Source organism: Perissodus microlepis, chromosome 16 (assembly GCF_051167445.1).
Source record: "Perissodus microlepis isolate ML-2025 ecotype Zambia chromosome 16, ASM5116744v1, whole genome shotgun sequence".
NCBI classification, from domain to species: Eukaryota; Metazoa; Chordata; class Actinopteri; order Cichliformes; family Cichlidae; genus Perissodus; species Perissodus microlepis.
In genome coordinates, this window is record NC_140476.1 from 33,412,582 (window position 1) to 33,430,326 (window position 17,745).

The 17,745-nt window shown below is 42.9% G+C and overlaps 1 protein-coding gene across 1 annotated transcript in view; it reads right to left on the reverse strand.

The window, feature by feature from the left end:
- cntnap5a (contactin associated protein family member 5a) overlaps positions 1-17,745 on the reverse strand; it is a 137,106-nt gene that overhangs the window by 22,523 nt on the left and 96,838 nt on the right. The window contains exons 12-17 of the mRNA XM_084907935.1: positions 16,353-16,472; positions 11,938-12,138; positions 7,933-8,089; positions 6,378-6,505; positions 5,415-5,585; positions 3,636-3,854 (exon numbers count right to left, since the gene is read on the reverse strand). Of these exons, the coding sequence (XP_084764061.1) occupies positions 3,636-3,854; positions 5,415-5,585; positions 6,378-6,505; positions 7,933-8,089; positions 11,938-12,138; positions 16,353-16,472 (996 nt within the window). The remainder of the gene's footprint in view (positions 1-3,635; positions 3,855-5,414; positions 5,586-6,377; positions 6,506-7,932; positions 8,090-11,937; positions 12,139-16,352; positions 16,473-17,745) is intronic.

Consider the following 17,745-nt stretch of genomic DNA (forward strand, 5'->3'; position numbering starts at 1 on the left):
TACTTTCCTCCCTCTAAGCCTTCGTTTTCCATTTTTCTATCTGTGTGTGAAACTTTTCATTGGTAACATAAATTTGACATGTTTGAACCTTGAAGGCAACACTGCGCAAACATCTACCTGTAAAGCTGCTGAATGGATAAAATAATGGAAAAGAACGATTGCATGGACAGCGTGATATAAACTCATCTTTATAGCAGCGATTAAAAACGTCCATCCTGGCAAAATATAAAGTCCAAATATCCACAGTTGGATTTAAAGCTAAAACTTTAGCGCACGTGTTTTATGCAGAGCACAACCACAGCCACACTTTACAGAAACAACTAAAGAAAAGTGATTCTCAGCTTCATCTGACAAAACATTAGCACCAGCTTCAGGTCTTTGCAGCATTGTGAGCGAGCTGTGAGCCAACTCTGGGCCAAACTCTGGGCACATCAGTTCTTTTCCACGACGTGCAGTGGAAGCTCACAGATGTTCCTGCGAGGCCACGTTCAGCTCCTTCAGCAGTGAGACAGAGAATCACACATTGTTTCTTTATGATTACACACACACTGTCTTTATATTTACAAAGCTTCTAATCAAGGCTGTTATTTTTGTCTGGAAACATCAAAGCTGCTGTTTTTAATATTCATTCTAATATTGTCACTGTGAAGTTTTGTTATCTCCTCTCCTCCCACAAGAGCAGGAAACGACATTTCACAGACACAGTCGCATGTTAGCATGAGACCAAACTCAACATCACTTCTGTGCTTTATGAAAATTAAATCTTCAAAAGATAATGTTTTTCTTGTGAGATCCGCCGAAGATCGATTGTCCTTTCACTAATAAATGATTTCAGAAGGTGAAAGATCCATTAGGTGAGGAAAAAACAGAATTTAATGGGATCTCTCTTTATTATTAAGCAGAGAGATTAAAATGTCAGAGTGTGAAAGGCTGCTGCAGAAATATGAGAGGAAGAGAGCAGACACGCTCGCTGACCAAGACCAATCATGAAAAAACAATAAAGTACATTTGAAATTGGCTTAACAGCAGAGCAATGCAGATCTTAATATAACACTCAGATGATGTATGTGTATTTAAAGAGCTTTTGTTGCTGTAATTACATTTCCTCTCCATCCTGGCTGTGAACAGATAAATCCTTCCTGTGACTGTCAGAGTGGGCATCGAGAGGAAACACAGTGACGCTGCTGTCAGACGACCCCCGCCGAGCTTCATGTTCACTTCAGCTCAACTTCATGAATGAATTTTGGGCCTAAAGCTGTAACGATCCACAGGGTGCGGGCCCAAGTACAGGACACGAGACACAGAGCAAAATGCAAACACATCTGTCTGACTCAGACAGGGGAGAAAAATGGCAAGGGGCTGATTCGCAAGGATGAAATCCTTTTTGCAAAGATTTCACAAGGAAACACAAGGAAAGCTCAATGCCAGGCACTGCTAAGAGAAAGTGGAACGTGACAAAGGGAACTGAGGGAGTATCTGCTGGGGCAATAATGATTCATTGATGGCAGCAGGGGGCAAAAAATCAAAGAATTTACAGAAAAGCAAAAACAAGTGACACTCCAGCAAGTGGATCATTTTCAAAATAATGCACAAAGAAGTTAAAGATAAGATTGTGTCATTGCACAGTCAGACTAGAGTCCAGACATCCATCAAAAATGGTGGAGGGCGATGTCTGCAGCTGTGAGCAGCAGAGCCTGTAGGTGACCACTCGAGAGTGACAAAGATGGATTTCCAGGTAGCGGAAAGGCTGAGGACCTGAGCTGTGACAACAAGGAGCGACTTGGAAAAACTCTGTGAACTGAACGAACTGGCAAGGAAACGGCTAGAACGACACTTCAAGTAGAGCAAGATGCACTGGGGAGCGAAGGTGGAGGCAGAGTATATACACAGCAACAGGGTCGAATGAAGCAAGAGATTTCAAAATAAAACAGGAAGTTAACAGAAACCCCAAACCATGATGGTAACAGGCAACATGGACGATAACGACACAAGAGCAAGTCTATCAACAGTTTTAGAAAAATAAATAAATGAGCAGATATAAAACATATTTATCCAAAAGTCTGTTTAATTACAAATATATTTTTAATATTTAAAAAAGCTCAGCAGCTACTAGCTGTGCTTGCACACGCTCAGTGCTCAGTATCAGCAACAGCACACAAGCATCAAAGAGAACATCACCATTACACCACCGTGCTGCCTGGCTGCAGCCCTGGAGACGGGGTGAAGACCACCAGTTTCACCGACACTCAGCCCAGTCAGGTCAAAGACAAAACTAACATGATGAATGCAGCGTTTACTGTCGGCATCAGAGGCAGCTCTGCCCTCTCTGTCCTAATCCCCTCACGCAGTGAAGCACTGATATGCACACTTCATATACTGCAGTCCACAAGCTGAAGTGATTCTTCAGTTAGCGAAAAGCTAAATTATTGGCAAAAGTTCACATCTGTGAGCTCAGAATATAGAAATGACATCTGAGTATTTCACAGCAGGAACGACATGCTTTTATCACACTTGTCTCATAACGATGCAACTTGCTGTCTGACAGCTCGCATGTCGTGCCTTCAACAGCCAGAGACGATATCTGTTGCCACGTCGCAGTAACATGATTTGCTGCCACTAAACCAGGTTTCCCACCTTTCCAGCTGCACTTGTAGAACAGCCAGCAGGAATAATCTCCCCTCCAGGATTTCTGCAGGATTTGAAAAATCCTAAATCAATGCTTTTTAAGACATTTAAGACCTCAAGAAATAAAAATGAACAGTGACTAAATGAATTCAGGCTTATTACTAAGCTTAGGTCAGAGGTGTAAAGCTCCAGTCCTCGAGGGCCGGTGTCCCTGCTGCAACGCACCTGATCATTAGCAAGCCTTGACTGCACGCTGAGGAGGCAGTCCAGCCATGTGACTCATGTTACAGCAGCTCATGAGTGAATGAACAGTGCAACACAAGTACTTTCTTAAGATTTATTGAGATTTACTTGAGCAGGGTAACGGGCTGCCTCCTCAGCATGCAGTCAGGTCCTGCTAATGATATTCAGGCGTGTTGCAGCAGGGACGCCGGCACTCGAGGCCTGGAGCGTGATACTGCGGCTTAGGTCAAGAACAGCTGAACAACACGGTTTTTATAAAGTGAAACTTCCCTTTCTCTTGTTTTTCCATCTCCCAGAGTTTTCCTAGTTTGTTGTTCATCCCAGAAAACCCCATCTTTATACAGACCCTGCTTATGGACCAGTTATTCCATGTTGATATTAGCAAGGCATTAAAACAAATAAGCAAAACAAGTGACACGAAGCCTCTGACGGCAGCGTTGTTCTATGAAACAAGAAGGTGTGGACGCCGCGTTTCCTCTCAGACTCTGTGAATAACGATATGCCCAAAGTTTGACCAGCGAGAGCCAAAAATGACTTCGTACCACAGCTTTACCTGAACCTGCTGACCTGAAACCTCAGGGGTCACTGCTGCAGGCTGATTGGATAATTGCATGTATGAGAAGTTAACATGTATTCATAATAAAGCACCCAGGGAGAGCATTTCTCTGGGTGTGTGTGAAGGCACTACAAAGGCATGTTTCTTCACTGCCTGTTAAAGTCCTTTAATGCAGACCTGAGTAGGTGGACTGGGTGTGATCTCAGCCTACCTACGAACAGCTGGCTGCTGAGCCGTAAGCGGAGGTGTCCGTCAGCCGGAGCCTCCAGGAAGCGGAGGGGGAGCTGGTCGACCTGCACGGAGGCCTCCTTGGCGTTGCGCTCCGCCCTCACGTAGTGCCACTGCCTGTCATTCAGAGGGACGTGGGACTTCACGGACAGGACCGCCGGACCGTTTCCCACATCGAAGGAGAAAGTCACCACTGAGGGAGCTGGGAGCCACACACACACACACACACACACACACACACACACACACACACACACACACACGACATTCAGGTCAGACTGAATGCGATATTAGGTTTTTATGTTCTTCTCTATCCTGCCTTTCTGATGCAATCTGATACAATGCTGCTGGGAAAACCTGATGACCTGCATAGATTTATGAGGGGCTCAGCTGACAGTTCGTCAATATTTCACAGTGTCTCTGATGCTGCATTCATACATAATGGCTCCAAATATCCTCACCATTCCTCCAGATAGGATGTGAACGCAACACACTGCAATCAACAACCTTACCTTTAGCTAATGACACAGCGCTGTGGAGCTGCATGTGATGGCTGGATATGCACTGCGTACTAAGATGAACTAATATTCCTGATTTTCTTAAATTTTCCACAGTCAATCTGATTCATTCCTGCTTCGGTGAATGCATCAGGCGTCACTGCACAGGTCATGAAGAGCGGGCTTTGTGACAGCATGACATTACTGTTGCGTGTGTCATTAGGATTACATCATTCAGTGGAGTCCTCACACGGTGCTTCTCTGGGAAATTAAACTGTCAGCAGGAGCTAGCATGTCTACCTGAGACTGATCAGCAGGCTTTAGGAGGCGCTCTGTGCTAATACGTGGGTACAATACTGTTGTAATCACAGACTGATTAGTAACCAGGGTGGTTTATAAACAACACCACCATGGTCATGTCATGTTAACAAGTTGTTAATTTCACTAATTAAATCCTTTTACATTTCTACAAAGTCACCCATTTCTAAATCATTAGCAGTTTCAGACACTGCTGCTGTTTCTATAGTTTATTTTCAAAATGATCTACTTACTACGCTTATTAGCACCAACGAGGTGTTAGCGGTGTATTTATGGATGCCGACTGCTAATCAAACTATTCCAATAATGAGTTTTCCACTTGTGCTTTTGGTCACATTTATTTGTTTTCCCTTTTATTAAATATCTGTTACATTTTAAAAAGAAAACACGGCCTCTCCTGAAGCCTGGAGCCATGTTTGGCCCACTTGGATCAGCTCGTTACGTAGCGCTCCACCCTGCATGTACGCGGTGCTTTTGTAGTCTTACGGCTCAGAGTCGCATTTTAACCGTACACTCGTGCTGCACTTTACTCCACACACAGTCCATATGATGACACAGTGAGGCGTGACTTCACAAACCTACACGTGTCATCACAGTGCTCTGCTCTGATAGTAACCTGCAGGCTGCACTTTATGCTTTAAGCGTGTAATAATGGTAATAAGGTGTCGTTAAAAACAGTAGTGTTATTTTCATTATGAAAGAGAAGACATTCATAACAGCTATGCACACATACATGTGTATATGTACATGCATGTACATATACATATTTATTCCACTGTCTAAATGTTGTTTTGTGTTCAATGAGTTTATTACCAGAATCAGATCAAACACAAGGCAGCAGCTTAAACATAACCTTAATCTAATGTTTCCCAGTTATGACTGAACTGCTCTTGTTTGTAGTTTGTGTGTATTGCACGTCTCATGCTGTAGACACAACGTGCACTCACAGCTAAGCTCGACTCTGATGAAGTCCTTGAGGCCCTGGTTCTCCAGGAACACTCCAGAAGGAGCGCTGGTCTTGAAGTAAAAGGAGATGTCAGACGCCAGCTCTGCCTGTAGGGTGGGGAAGTACAGGTACGACGACTCCTGGTAGAAAGAGGCTGCGTTCCATATCGACCCTGGAAGGACAGGAGGAAGCGAAAAGAACGTAAAGATGACGAAGTGAAGGGAGGAGGCGGTGAGCGGAGAAGCTGTGTCACGCTGCATCTCGAGGACATTTTTGTTCATCAGTGTAAAACCTGTGACTTTTGCAGAGTGTTATTTCCACCAGGCAGCAGGTTTTCAGTCAAATGGAGCAAATAAAACTCAATAACTCTTGTTAGGAGAGTTCATTGCCATGTGATGCTGAAATACTGAGGTCAAAAATTCCTGTGAAAGAAAATCAGTTTCTTTTAAAAGATACTTTGGTTCTGCAGAGAAGATCGAAAAGCAAATAATCCAAGACATCGGTGAACGTGCAGCGACCGTACGTGGCACACATTACGAACAATAGGTGACATCACAGGCTTCTGAAACACTGTAGCTATCCTCTAAATAATTTATACATCACATGCATTATACATCATCAGCCAGACGTTTGATGTGTTTAAGAAGCTTTGATAGCTGCTATTACACTTAGAATAGACTTATTTGGGGGGCGGGGGATGGGGGAAGCTGGCACGCTTAAATTCTAAGACAAGCAGCACAAAATCAAAGCCCAGCCCTCTGCAACACCTGCAGATATTTACTGAAAGCGAACTGAAATTTCTGTGATCCTGCCTGCACCACAGATGAGGTTTTAACTCTCGATCCAGCGACAAACATAAAAGCACAAGTCGCAAAGACATTGTGTGAACATTTTGTGTCTCTAATCAGCCTCCATCTGCAGCCAAATCTGGAACAGTAGCTTCAACAGTGAGGTGATCACCTACTGTCTCCATAACAACGCAGAGGGCCGATGTGGTAGACAGCCTGCGAGCCCATTCTGTCGGTGTCTCCGATCACTATCTGGCTCACTGGTAGGTGGTCTTTGTAGGAGAGGACTCCTGTGTCATTAGCCCTGTGACAGAACAGAGAAAAGAACCAAATAAATAGTAATACATAAATCCTCAGGGGCCGGATTCTTTCATGGGGGTCCAGATAAAGGCTGACTTTCAGCTCCGTTAGCACAGAGCGCGCGGTAAACACCCCATAAAGGGAACCATCTATCACAGAGCACACATTTGCCTGTGAAAACACGGAGCTGAAACCAGGAAGGCTTTGGAGTGGATTAACGCAGCATAAACAAAGCCATTGAGAATGTTCAAACTCCAGCACAGCCTTTGTTTCTTCATTCATGGCTCAGAAACGATGATGAGTTTAATCAAAAGTGAAAAATGATGTATGAGCTGTAATTAATCATTTTGGATTAAACTGTGCTATACGAAATTGTTAAAGGCATTTTCACACAATCCCAAACAGATAATGAGCTGCAGAAATTGGAGTGTGAAAATGACATTGAACACTGTATGATCTTTTTAGGAGACAAATTTCGACAAAATCCTGGAAGCTGAGCTGCTCGTGGTGGTAGCGTTCCCTCTGGGAGGAGCACAACGGCGACTCGTTAGCCACATGGTCTGTCTCACAGCTCATGGATAAACCATCCATTTATCATTATTTCATGTGTCCTTCTGTTTCCTACACACAGCTGTGGTCTCACATCAGTGTGGATCAGATTATTACTGCCTCCTACAAAAAAGTAGGTTCTTTGTAAAACGCGGATGTGTGACATCAGCTAAAGAGACGACATGTCCAATGTTTTAAACACAAACAAGCTGAGAAACGTGCAATAAGAAAATAAATGTGTATGATGGAGAGGCTGCCAGGTACAAAGAAAGGTGTTCCTGACTGAAAACACACACACACACACACACAGACACACACACACACACAGACACACACACACACAGATACACACACACTCCTCGTGCCTATGGTACGACAACTTTTCTTCGTGCCCCTGGTACTCTGCGCAGAAACACTTTGCCACACACACACACACACACACACACACACACACACACACACACACACACACAGACACACACACACACACCCTCTCCAGCTGTAATCTGGGACTCGACTGGCCCGTCTGCAGTCAACAAAGACGCTGCAGTAAATCCTTTATCAGAAAACCAGGGAGGCTCGAGAAGCTTTCAAAGGCAGAGCAGTGTGTGCAACACATCCAGTGTTGGTCAGAAAGAAGCGCTGATGCAAATGATGTCATTATGAAACAGAAGGTCTCACTTCCTAAATCTAGAACGCTGCACTGGACTCTTTTACATCAACGTGAGGTTTAAATGATTTCTCATCATTTTTGATTGTGTTCGCTTTAACTTTTGGTAGCCGTTTAAATCTTTTTGCAGTAGCAGTTTTATAATTCACCTACAGGATACAGAATAGTGTTCATGATGTGAATAAAAGCAGCCATGTGTGCACTGTCTGTACCATGTGTCTGTGTCAGCATCACAGTTGCAGAAGTAGTTCATGTCAATGCAGTTCTCCTCCAGGCTGCAGGAGCACTGCTGAACTCCAGGCAGGAAGCCTCCCCAGTAGCTCCTCTTTTCTCCTTCCCGGTCCAGCCACCAAGAAAGCGGACTGCCATCTGCAACCAAACCACAGTCAGCACGCCGCTGCAAAGGACTCACACAGTACAGCAAATATAAGTAAAACCACTGGTTTTAAAAAACAACATGAAACCCAAAACATAACTAAAGGGTTAAACAGCTTCAATCAGTGTGACCCTGCTCTGCACAGAGGCCAGCTGGCACGGAGAAGCCCATTAAGCCACATGTCACAATGCATAATCAGTGTTACATGCTGGGGGGCTCTCATCCTGCAGCATTATAGGCAAAGATTTATGTATGGATACATGTCACAGCAGTGAGCAGTGGGGTCAGAGGCTGGAAGCATCCCTGTGAAACTCACTTTAACATCATCCATCACTTTGGCAAAACTGGTGACACAAATGTTAATTGTATGCATAAGTGAGGAGCTACAGGAACAATGAGTATGCACCAACATTTGCATTACAAAGGATGGAAATAATCCACATCTTTATCCTGTGTATTCATCGCTGTCCGCTGCACATTTTAAAATAGTCCTGAGACATCAAACAGGAACACAAACCACAACAGGCTACAATCAATACATCCTGAGGAGAGGTCTCTCTAATCACATCCTTTAATTGGCTGAATACTGACAGGAAAAATGTGTTTCCTGTGTCCTTTACAGAAATGACTGTTGTGATACATTGTTGCCCAATGTATCACATGCATGTATCAATGTATCACATGCATGTATCAATGTATCACATGCATGTATCACATGTATCACATTGATACATGCATGTGATACATTGATACATGCATGTGATACATTGATACATGCATGTGATACATGCATGTATCACATGCATGTATCACATGCATGTATCACATGCATGTGATACATGCATGTGATACATGCATGTGATACATGCATGTATCACATCAATGCATCAATGTATCACATGCATGTATCAATGTATCACATGCATGTATCACATCAATGCATCAATGTATCACATGCATGTATCAATGTATCACATGCATGTATCAATGTATCACATGTATAGAATAAATATAGAATAAAAATATATCACATACAACATGATGCAGCAAAAGCAAATGTGGATTTTGTTATAAGGGTTAATAAACATCTCAGTTTCATCTTTTCTGATGCTTTGGCTCTGACAGGGTTAATATTCACAATCTTTGCACCCACACAGATGAGGGCTGCTATTTAAGGGGGATGACAATTTTAAAGTGCACATGGTGGGAACTACTAGGAAATGTTGTTGTGTGTCTGTGTGTGGGGTCAAACTGTGGGCTAAACACAAATAGCCCTACATTTAAATCAGCATGTGAAGGTTTGTATGCAGTGCAGGGATGAGGGGCAGCATTCAGCTCATTAAATATACTCTGAGCTATAAATATGTGAGGGGGAGGGAATACATCAGTACTTCTTCTTCCCACAGGACCTATTGTCCTGTAGTACAATAGGTCCTACAGGACAGGATTTTCCTTCTGTGTCATTTAGTCAAATTGAAATTTTGTATTGTTGCAATGGAAAATCAGGATTTGTGGTTTGAAAATGTTTATCTAACTTAACATGTCAGATATATTTGTCCTTAAGTAAATATTGACTTCAAGTCAAAGGTTTAATTAAATTAGAGTCATATTTCATATTTCCAGTCTGTATGTATGCTCTAGAAATGAGAAACAAATGAAGACCACAGCTCAGAGAGGTCAGTATCATCCACTTCCTGTAGAGATCGTTCAGCAGCACTGAAGCAGAGAGAGTAGAGCTTGGGTGATGCTGTGTTTTGCAGTGGATGCAGATTTTAGGATAAAAAGATTCAATACACTGACCTCTGTCACTGCTGGCAGCAATGATCCCAGAAAACTCCTGTGAAAATGCTTCAGGCTTCATTAAGCTTTGCACCTTAACAGCCGGACAACTACAACCTTCTCTAAGCTTCTCAGCTACTCTGGATTACATTCAAACCAAGTACACAGCCTGTTTAAATTCAATTAACACTGAGGTCTCGGTTTGTCCTCCAGTCAAAATAAGAGAACAGATTATTTGTCTATGTTTGCACCTGCAGTTACCTTTTACCATTTTAGTAATCTTACAGGTTCACTGCAACATCACACTGCACCATCAGTCTTAGTCATGTAAACTGTCCGATGGTTGTACCTGATGCTGCAGAGACACGTGGCTGTTGCACTATTTCTTTCAAAACTATGTCCTCTTTGGGGTGCACAAGGAGGACACGGGCCAACAACAGGACAGCTGGAGGACACAAACAAAGCTTCTGCTGTTACAGCTCAAATATTCTGCCCCACGTTTTACACACACCCGGCAACAGGTGGCGCTGCCCCTATCGTCCAATCCTGTTAAGCATAGGTGGACGCATGGACGAGGACGGTCTGGCACGAACTCTCACGCCTGACTCCACTCACTGTGTGCTTAGCTGTAATGCTGCAGGTGGTGCTGAGAGCCACACTGGAATCAGCGGTGATGACATCATTTTAATTCATTTGATTTCCTGCATAATGAATTTTTTTTGTGTTAAATATAAGACAACAGATGTATAAAGTCACCTGTGACGGTGCAACAGCTGACACACCAATTTTCACTTGGTGCTATTTTCTATTTTCTATGAGCCACTTTAGCACAGCTTTAAAAACAAGTGTTTAAAAAGTGAGCCGTCTGATGTAAATTCCAGGGTAAGTTCATAAAGGATGCATCTACAGGAAAATCTTGCTAGATAAAAAAGAAAATGTGAAAAGAACAAAGAGGACTGCAGAATAGGACATCAAACAGACGAGTAATTAAAGCGCTGTTGTGAATGTTTAATATTAATTCACTGTCACGTTAAAAGCCACAGTTGCCTCAAAGCAAACTGAGTTCATTATGAGTATTTAATAAAGAAAAAACAACATGTTTAAAATGCAAATCACACCAGAGCTGCGCGGTTTCAGTACGAGGACATGACTGAACATCTGTGTTCAGACTGGCAGCAACGATGGCAGTCAGAGGACATGCTGCACAGCGAAACGCCACAACTGGAGGTGAACTTCAGATGTTTTTGGCAGGGCTGCACCAGAAAACCCAGCAGACCCTTTGAACAGCTACTGCTGTTGTTTTTTTCTGCTAAATTAGCACGATGAGTGGCATCTCGTCTAAGAGCGATTTGCATATTCTGTTGAGTAACACTGTTGGTTAAATGGATGCTGTTTATACCTGCACGCTCAGAGAAGTGGATTACAGAAAGACGTTTGACCTTTTTTCCACGGGAGATACGAGCGTCCAAACAACAAAGACGGCCGTTAGAAAACTCCGACTGTTTCTTCGAGTGTTCAGGCAGCTATGAAATACGCTGTTCTGGCTCTCTGTTTGATGTCTGGGGTGATAATGAACTTGTTTGTTTGTGCACACATGCTACCCAGGGAACAGCAGAATCATGAATCTTTCATGATTTAAGCGCGAGTGCTCGGATGTTTGGAACACCATAGGTGCCAGAGATCTGAGATGAATGTACACCAAAAGATTGGACACAGCCTTTGAGGTTATTGTTAAACTATAACAAGAGTAGGGAAGCAGTGGGCGAGGGGATGTTGAAGGGGGCAGCAGCTTCCAACGTGGCCCCGGGCTGACAGCCTGACAATGCAACACAAATAACACAACGTTCAACTGCTTCATTTGGATGAGACCACTCAGTCCCACAGTGGGGGGGAGCCAGCCGTGGGGTCAGCAAGCAGATGCATGTAAGAGCATATAAACAGGTTTGCCCTGTATTTCTGCTGACGCACGTGTCCAGTGTCTACTCGTTTGAATCCAGTGCAGCTGTTCTCAGTGATGTTGTACTGGTGACAGCACGGGACATGTTTTAGGACAGCCACTGACCTTTTGTGTTAAAAAGACGGGACTTCCTGCAGTTGTAAACCACTTCCTGTTGGCACTGTTCCGACCCAGATACGATGGCACGTAGTTGTTCGGCCGAAGCGCTGTAGTTGAAAATCATGACGTGAGGTTTCTGAAGGGATGAGGTCTGAACTGTGACCGGAGCTGTGCTGTTGTGGGACAGCACGGTCCACACCTTCTTCTCTGCAAGAAAAATGTTCCCGCGTTACTGTGAAGCCAACATCAGGACCTCCTGCACCAAGATCTCCCCCACGATGTGTCTGTGTGCAACACAAGGTCATCGTTAGAAGCAGATTTGGACACATGAATGTGAACTCTGCTACATTATATATAAAATAAACTTACAGTTATATTAACCCTTTAAGACCTACCATAGAACGCCACAGCTTATCTTTAGATTTTTACATGCTGTAGTTTGGGAGTATTCCGAGTTGCTATACATCAACACAACTGTTGTATCCCAAATGTTAATAATGTGCATGCATGAAGTCCATAGTAACTACATAAATTGCAAAAAAGTAGAATAAACTACAAAAAAATCGTATAGAAAATCATTTTTGTTTTTTGTTTTTACAAATATTTCTAGTTAGAGAAATTTAAGAGGTTCATCACTCAAAACTGAAAATAGAAAAAAGTTGCACAAAATAGTTTCCAACCACAGGAAATTTATTTTGAGTGTCTTCATAGTTTTATTTTTGAGATACACCAATTTTTATATACTGCAGGAAAAACAAAAATAAATATTCTAATGCAAATTTGCAAAAAACCAGCATGTGCATCAAAATGAACTGTTTCCAACAGTGTAATTTGAGTTCTAAGCATCCCAGAAACTATTCAGAAAGGCATAAACTCGGACATGAATTTGAAAAACACCAGCATATCTTTGTAAATGCCCTATAGGAAAAAACTACCGCGTTTCGGGACGGTAATGGCGGACATGCGATAGTTCGCGCTGACGTCTGTTCCAAGTAGGAAGTCTTATGAACAGCTGATCGGATCGGCAAAGCGTGTTTCTGGAATATTATGTTTTTGTTGCTACAAATGCTTTTTATGCAATTTTTGCAAAGCTATATGTGGAAGGAAACCGTGACCGAGGACAAGCTGAATGCATAAGATGTGAGTACAACTCCTCCGGTTTCATATGCAACAAAAATTATTGCGCTAGTTTATGTGGTCGCAGTTCTACCGAGATTTAAAAATAGTTATGCAAAACGGAGCGTGCCGCTCCGGCCGGCCATAAAGGGCTAACTGAAAATGACTTGATTGGCAAAACTCTGAAGTAAAAAACAAACAAACAAAGACATGACTTATCATTTGTTATTGACGGCTCTTTACTTTACAGTATAAAGCTCGTTGAAGCGACTGCTGTCGTGATTTGATGCAATATAAATGAATCTGACAGGGAGAAGTGAAGTGATCCTGTCATATTAGGTTTATCCTAATGTGTCCTATACCACGTGGCCAATGACGACACATCACTTCACACTAGAGATACCACTTTTTTATGTCCCATACCGATATCATGAATTTGGATATCTGCCGATACCGATATGAAGCCGATATTGTGTTTTTTAATCAATAAAACTGTTTTTTAAATATCTTGCTGCATTTTGTATAAGTTCATACTCAAGTTTAAAAACAAACACTAAAGCTATTCTGTTATACCTGTATGCAAAAAACACACTGCAGCCAAAATATTTCATAGTTCAGCAACACTGATTAATCTAATTTACTTAAACCTGCTCCATCCTCCCTATTCTGGTATTTTAAAGAATACTTAGTGGAAATATTAAGCAACCTAACTAATAGGGTTCCAACTCCCAGCAAAAAATAAATAGGGAACCCCCCACGCTCCACCTCATGATGCTTAATCAACGTAATCAACTTTAATTTGATGCAGTGTGAAAAAAAATCCACAGAAATAAATTATTTTTCCACAATAATTAAATAGATTCAACATCTTTCTTCAACAGAACTGCACAGATGGTACCTTCCCAAAGGAAAAAGTACTATAGCTTACTAGGGTATATTAGACTTAACAGTTACTATATACAGTAATGGACTTCTATACTTTTTACATCAGATTAAAACTTTGGGTGTAAGATTCAGATAATTATTTATTAAAAACTAGATATTTTAAATGAGAATAAGAAAGAAAAGTATGTCTTTGTGCCCCCCCTGTTCATGCCCTATCGGCCCCCCTGGCTAAACTTTGCTAGATCCGCCCCTGCACAGTTACCAGCCGTCAGCTGCGTAGAAAAAGATCCTGGTGTAGAAAGTAATATTAAATAAATTCTAACAACAGCTTATCAAGCTTAAACGTGCTGCTGTTGTTCAGCCGCTGGTTTCCTCTTTCTGGCGTGAAGTGGGCGATAAACAAAGAAGAGAGACGGACTCGACAGAAAAGCCGATCAGCTGATCATTGATCAGTTTCATGATTGAAGTAGCAGCAGGAGAGGGAGGGAGAGAGAGAGGCAGTCGCTCCATATATCGGTTGTTAAGCTTAAAGCTGGAATGCTTTACAAACATTCAGAGATGAACTTACACACTTGCTTTACTTCTCTCTGGGAAAACTTCCTCGGAGATGAAATGCTGGTTTGGTAGCGAGGCTACAAATACACACAGCCGCGCTATCACGTGACCACACTGCTCCCACGTGTTACGGTTATGAGCCGAGTTACGCCGTGTCGCAAGTTTTGTGAGGTGCTTTTTTGATATTTAATGGATCGGATTACATTTTTTATTTCTCTCCGATATCCGATCCAGTAATTTAGGTCAGTATCGGACCGATACCGATACGTAATATCAGATCGGTCCATCTCTACTTCAAACCCTACACTTTCAAAAAGAACCTGATTTTATTCGTATCCACATACGAACACAGAATATTTTGGATAAAATCAGACGGCAGTGTCCTACTTCATGATTATTCTCATCAGGTTGGCAGGCTTACAGTTATTTACATCTCTAATGGATTCCTTAATTGAGGTCAAGTTGAGACATATTTGCTGCAGAACGACTGAGATTTTCAAGGAGACGACTGAAAAAACAAACCCTGGACGAGAGCAGCAGAGAACACCACGTTCGCTCTGTAATGTCATCACTGCTACATTAACCTTGCAGGGACGAAGCAGCCGGGAAAGTTGTGACAGCGTGGTGACGAGCACGGCCTCCAGAGTGTCAAAACTCAATATGTTTTGTCCTATATGTCATGCAGACTGTGGATCAGCTCGTGTCCCTCTGCCTGTCTGTCAAAAGTCACATCTCAGGTGACACAGAGCATATTGTGTTTGTGCCATCAAAAGCTCTTTCTGGCTCCCAAATCAAAACACCCACACTGGTGACATCAGTCTGCTCCCACAGCTCCCAAACACCAACACTAACCCTCTCCCAAACGCAGCCTGGTGCCACGCGATCACTGTCGATATCTGTGCTGCCGACAGCGACATTCGTAATTATTTTATCGACTCCTCTGCCTCGACGTAACTTTCCTCGTTTCTCCACGAGCAACAGATAACTGCCGGGATTTCAGAAATCAATGGGCAAATTTCTGTGAAAATGAATGTGGATATTCCTGTTTGCAGCACGGCGAGTGCTGCAGACGTGACTTTGAGCTGGGATCAGGTCAAAACCAAAACTTTTACCCAAGAAATGTGCAGATTTATGCATTCCTTCAAACGACTTAACAGTTTAAACGTTTTCATGGCACCATGACTCGCCCTGCATCCAAAACATCCAGAATTACTGCGACCCTGTCATGAAATGCACTGTGCAGGGGATTAACCCTTGTTGACGTTAATGACCCCGAGCCTCTGGAGGCCACTGGGAGGGGGCTTAAGATCTCTAAGCCTGTCGAGTTGTAATCTTTTTTTAATATATTTTTAACTGGCTTTATTGGATGGATACAGGGAAGCGAGAGGGGAAGACATGCGGTAAAGGGCCACGGGTCGGACTCGACCCCAGCTGGTCGCCCGCTCATCCGACTGAACTAACCCGGTGCCAAGTTGTAATCGTTTTGATTTGAGAAGCAACAAATCCCACATTTCTGCTCTCAGCCATACTTGAGTGGACAAGATGACCTTTTAATTGAAGCATCATTCATGAAGACACCATGAAAACTTTTCCCTCTGATTAAAGATCGAGGCAACAAAAGGCAGCATGCTGCATATACATAAAGAACCAAAAGATTGGAAACAAATGAAAGATTAAATCTGTGTTTAACACACACCAAACATGCATTTAAAAACCCTCAGGAGGTCGCCTAGACTGCTGCTGGCCCTGGATCAATGCAGGCTAATCTATAAGCCAGTGCACTCTTTACTCTGAGCTTTCTCTGTGTTCTCGGGTGATGTTGAATGGAGTAAAAGGTGACAACACGAGGTCTACAATGATCTCACCTGTCATGTTGCAGTATACCTGTGTGGGCCCCAAAGGACCACTCCCATCTGGATCAATGAAGTAGAAGCCCGATGAGCTGCCACTCAGCTTGTAGGCCTCACAGGAAGACTCGTAAATGGCTGCAAGATGCAGAGTGGGACAGAAATCAGTCAGTCGTCCAAGAATCAGCCCACGCTCTGACGGCTCTCGATTGGATGAGTCATGAATACACAAAACCTATCTAAATGTATGAACTCTGTGCTGTATTATAGAAGTGAATGATGTCCGTGCTTTGGCTTTTTTCTTTATGCTAATTATGGCACCAACATCCTGAACCAATGTCCTCCACACAAACCGATTCACATCAAGGAACATCTTAAACATCTTCACAGAGATACACGCTAACAGAGGCCTTTGTTTGTGGCAGTGACTGTCATTTAAATGGGATGAAAGGACAACGACAGCAAACAGACGTTACTGTCTGCTGCTGGCTTCATAATAACTTCTATTATTTGATGAAAATAATTAAGTCAAGTCAGCCTATTTGTACGCCATGTTTTTCAAAAATAGAAGTCAATGTAACAAACTGAGATAAATGGCAGAGACATCACAAAGCATCCAAATACAGAAAAGCAAAAAAACTCAAGGAGGACAATTAAAACTACATGACAGCACAGGCCTTTGTGAGCTCCTCTAGATACCACAGGGTCTGCTTTCAAGAGCCAGATGAGGCGAAAGACTAACATGACAGCACGAACCTTTAGTTTAGAGTCTAAACTAAAGGTTCGTGCTGTCATGTTAGTCTGCCTGTCATGTTAGTCCTGCCGTGGGTCTAAACTTTAGACCCACGGCAGGATGATGCCCCCGAGTGCCTGAAGAACCAGAACACCAGCGACATAGTAGCTCATCCTGTTCATGCTCCATCATAACTCACAGGTACTACGTCTAAAACAACAGACACGACCCCTATGGGCTCAAACTGTGCTCATAAATATTTTGTACTTGTAAATCAGACGATGTAGCTGTGAAATTAATTTTGTAACCTTCTGTGTTTGTAAAAAATATTCACAAACGTTATTTTTTGGACCGTAAGGCGCACTGGATTATAAGCCCCGCTACACGAAACAAAACAGTCAGAGTCTTGCTTCCTCCACTTCCCCACCATTGATTCCTTAATGCTGAATTCTCTCACAGCGGCTCTAGTCCCATGTTGTTGCAGTATATAATAATAATGGATTGCATTTATATAGCGCTTTTCAGGGCCCTCAAAGCGCTTTACAATTCCACTATTCATTCACACACTGGTGGAGGCAGCTACAGTTGAAGCCACAGCTGCCCTGGGGCAGACTGACAGAAGCGAGGCTGCCATATCGCGCCATCGGCCCCTCTGGCCATCACCAGTAGGCGGTAGGT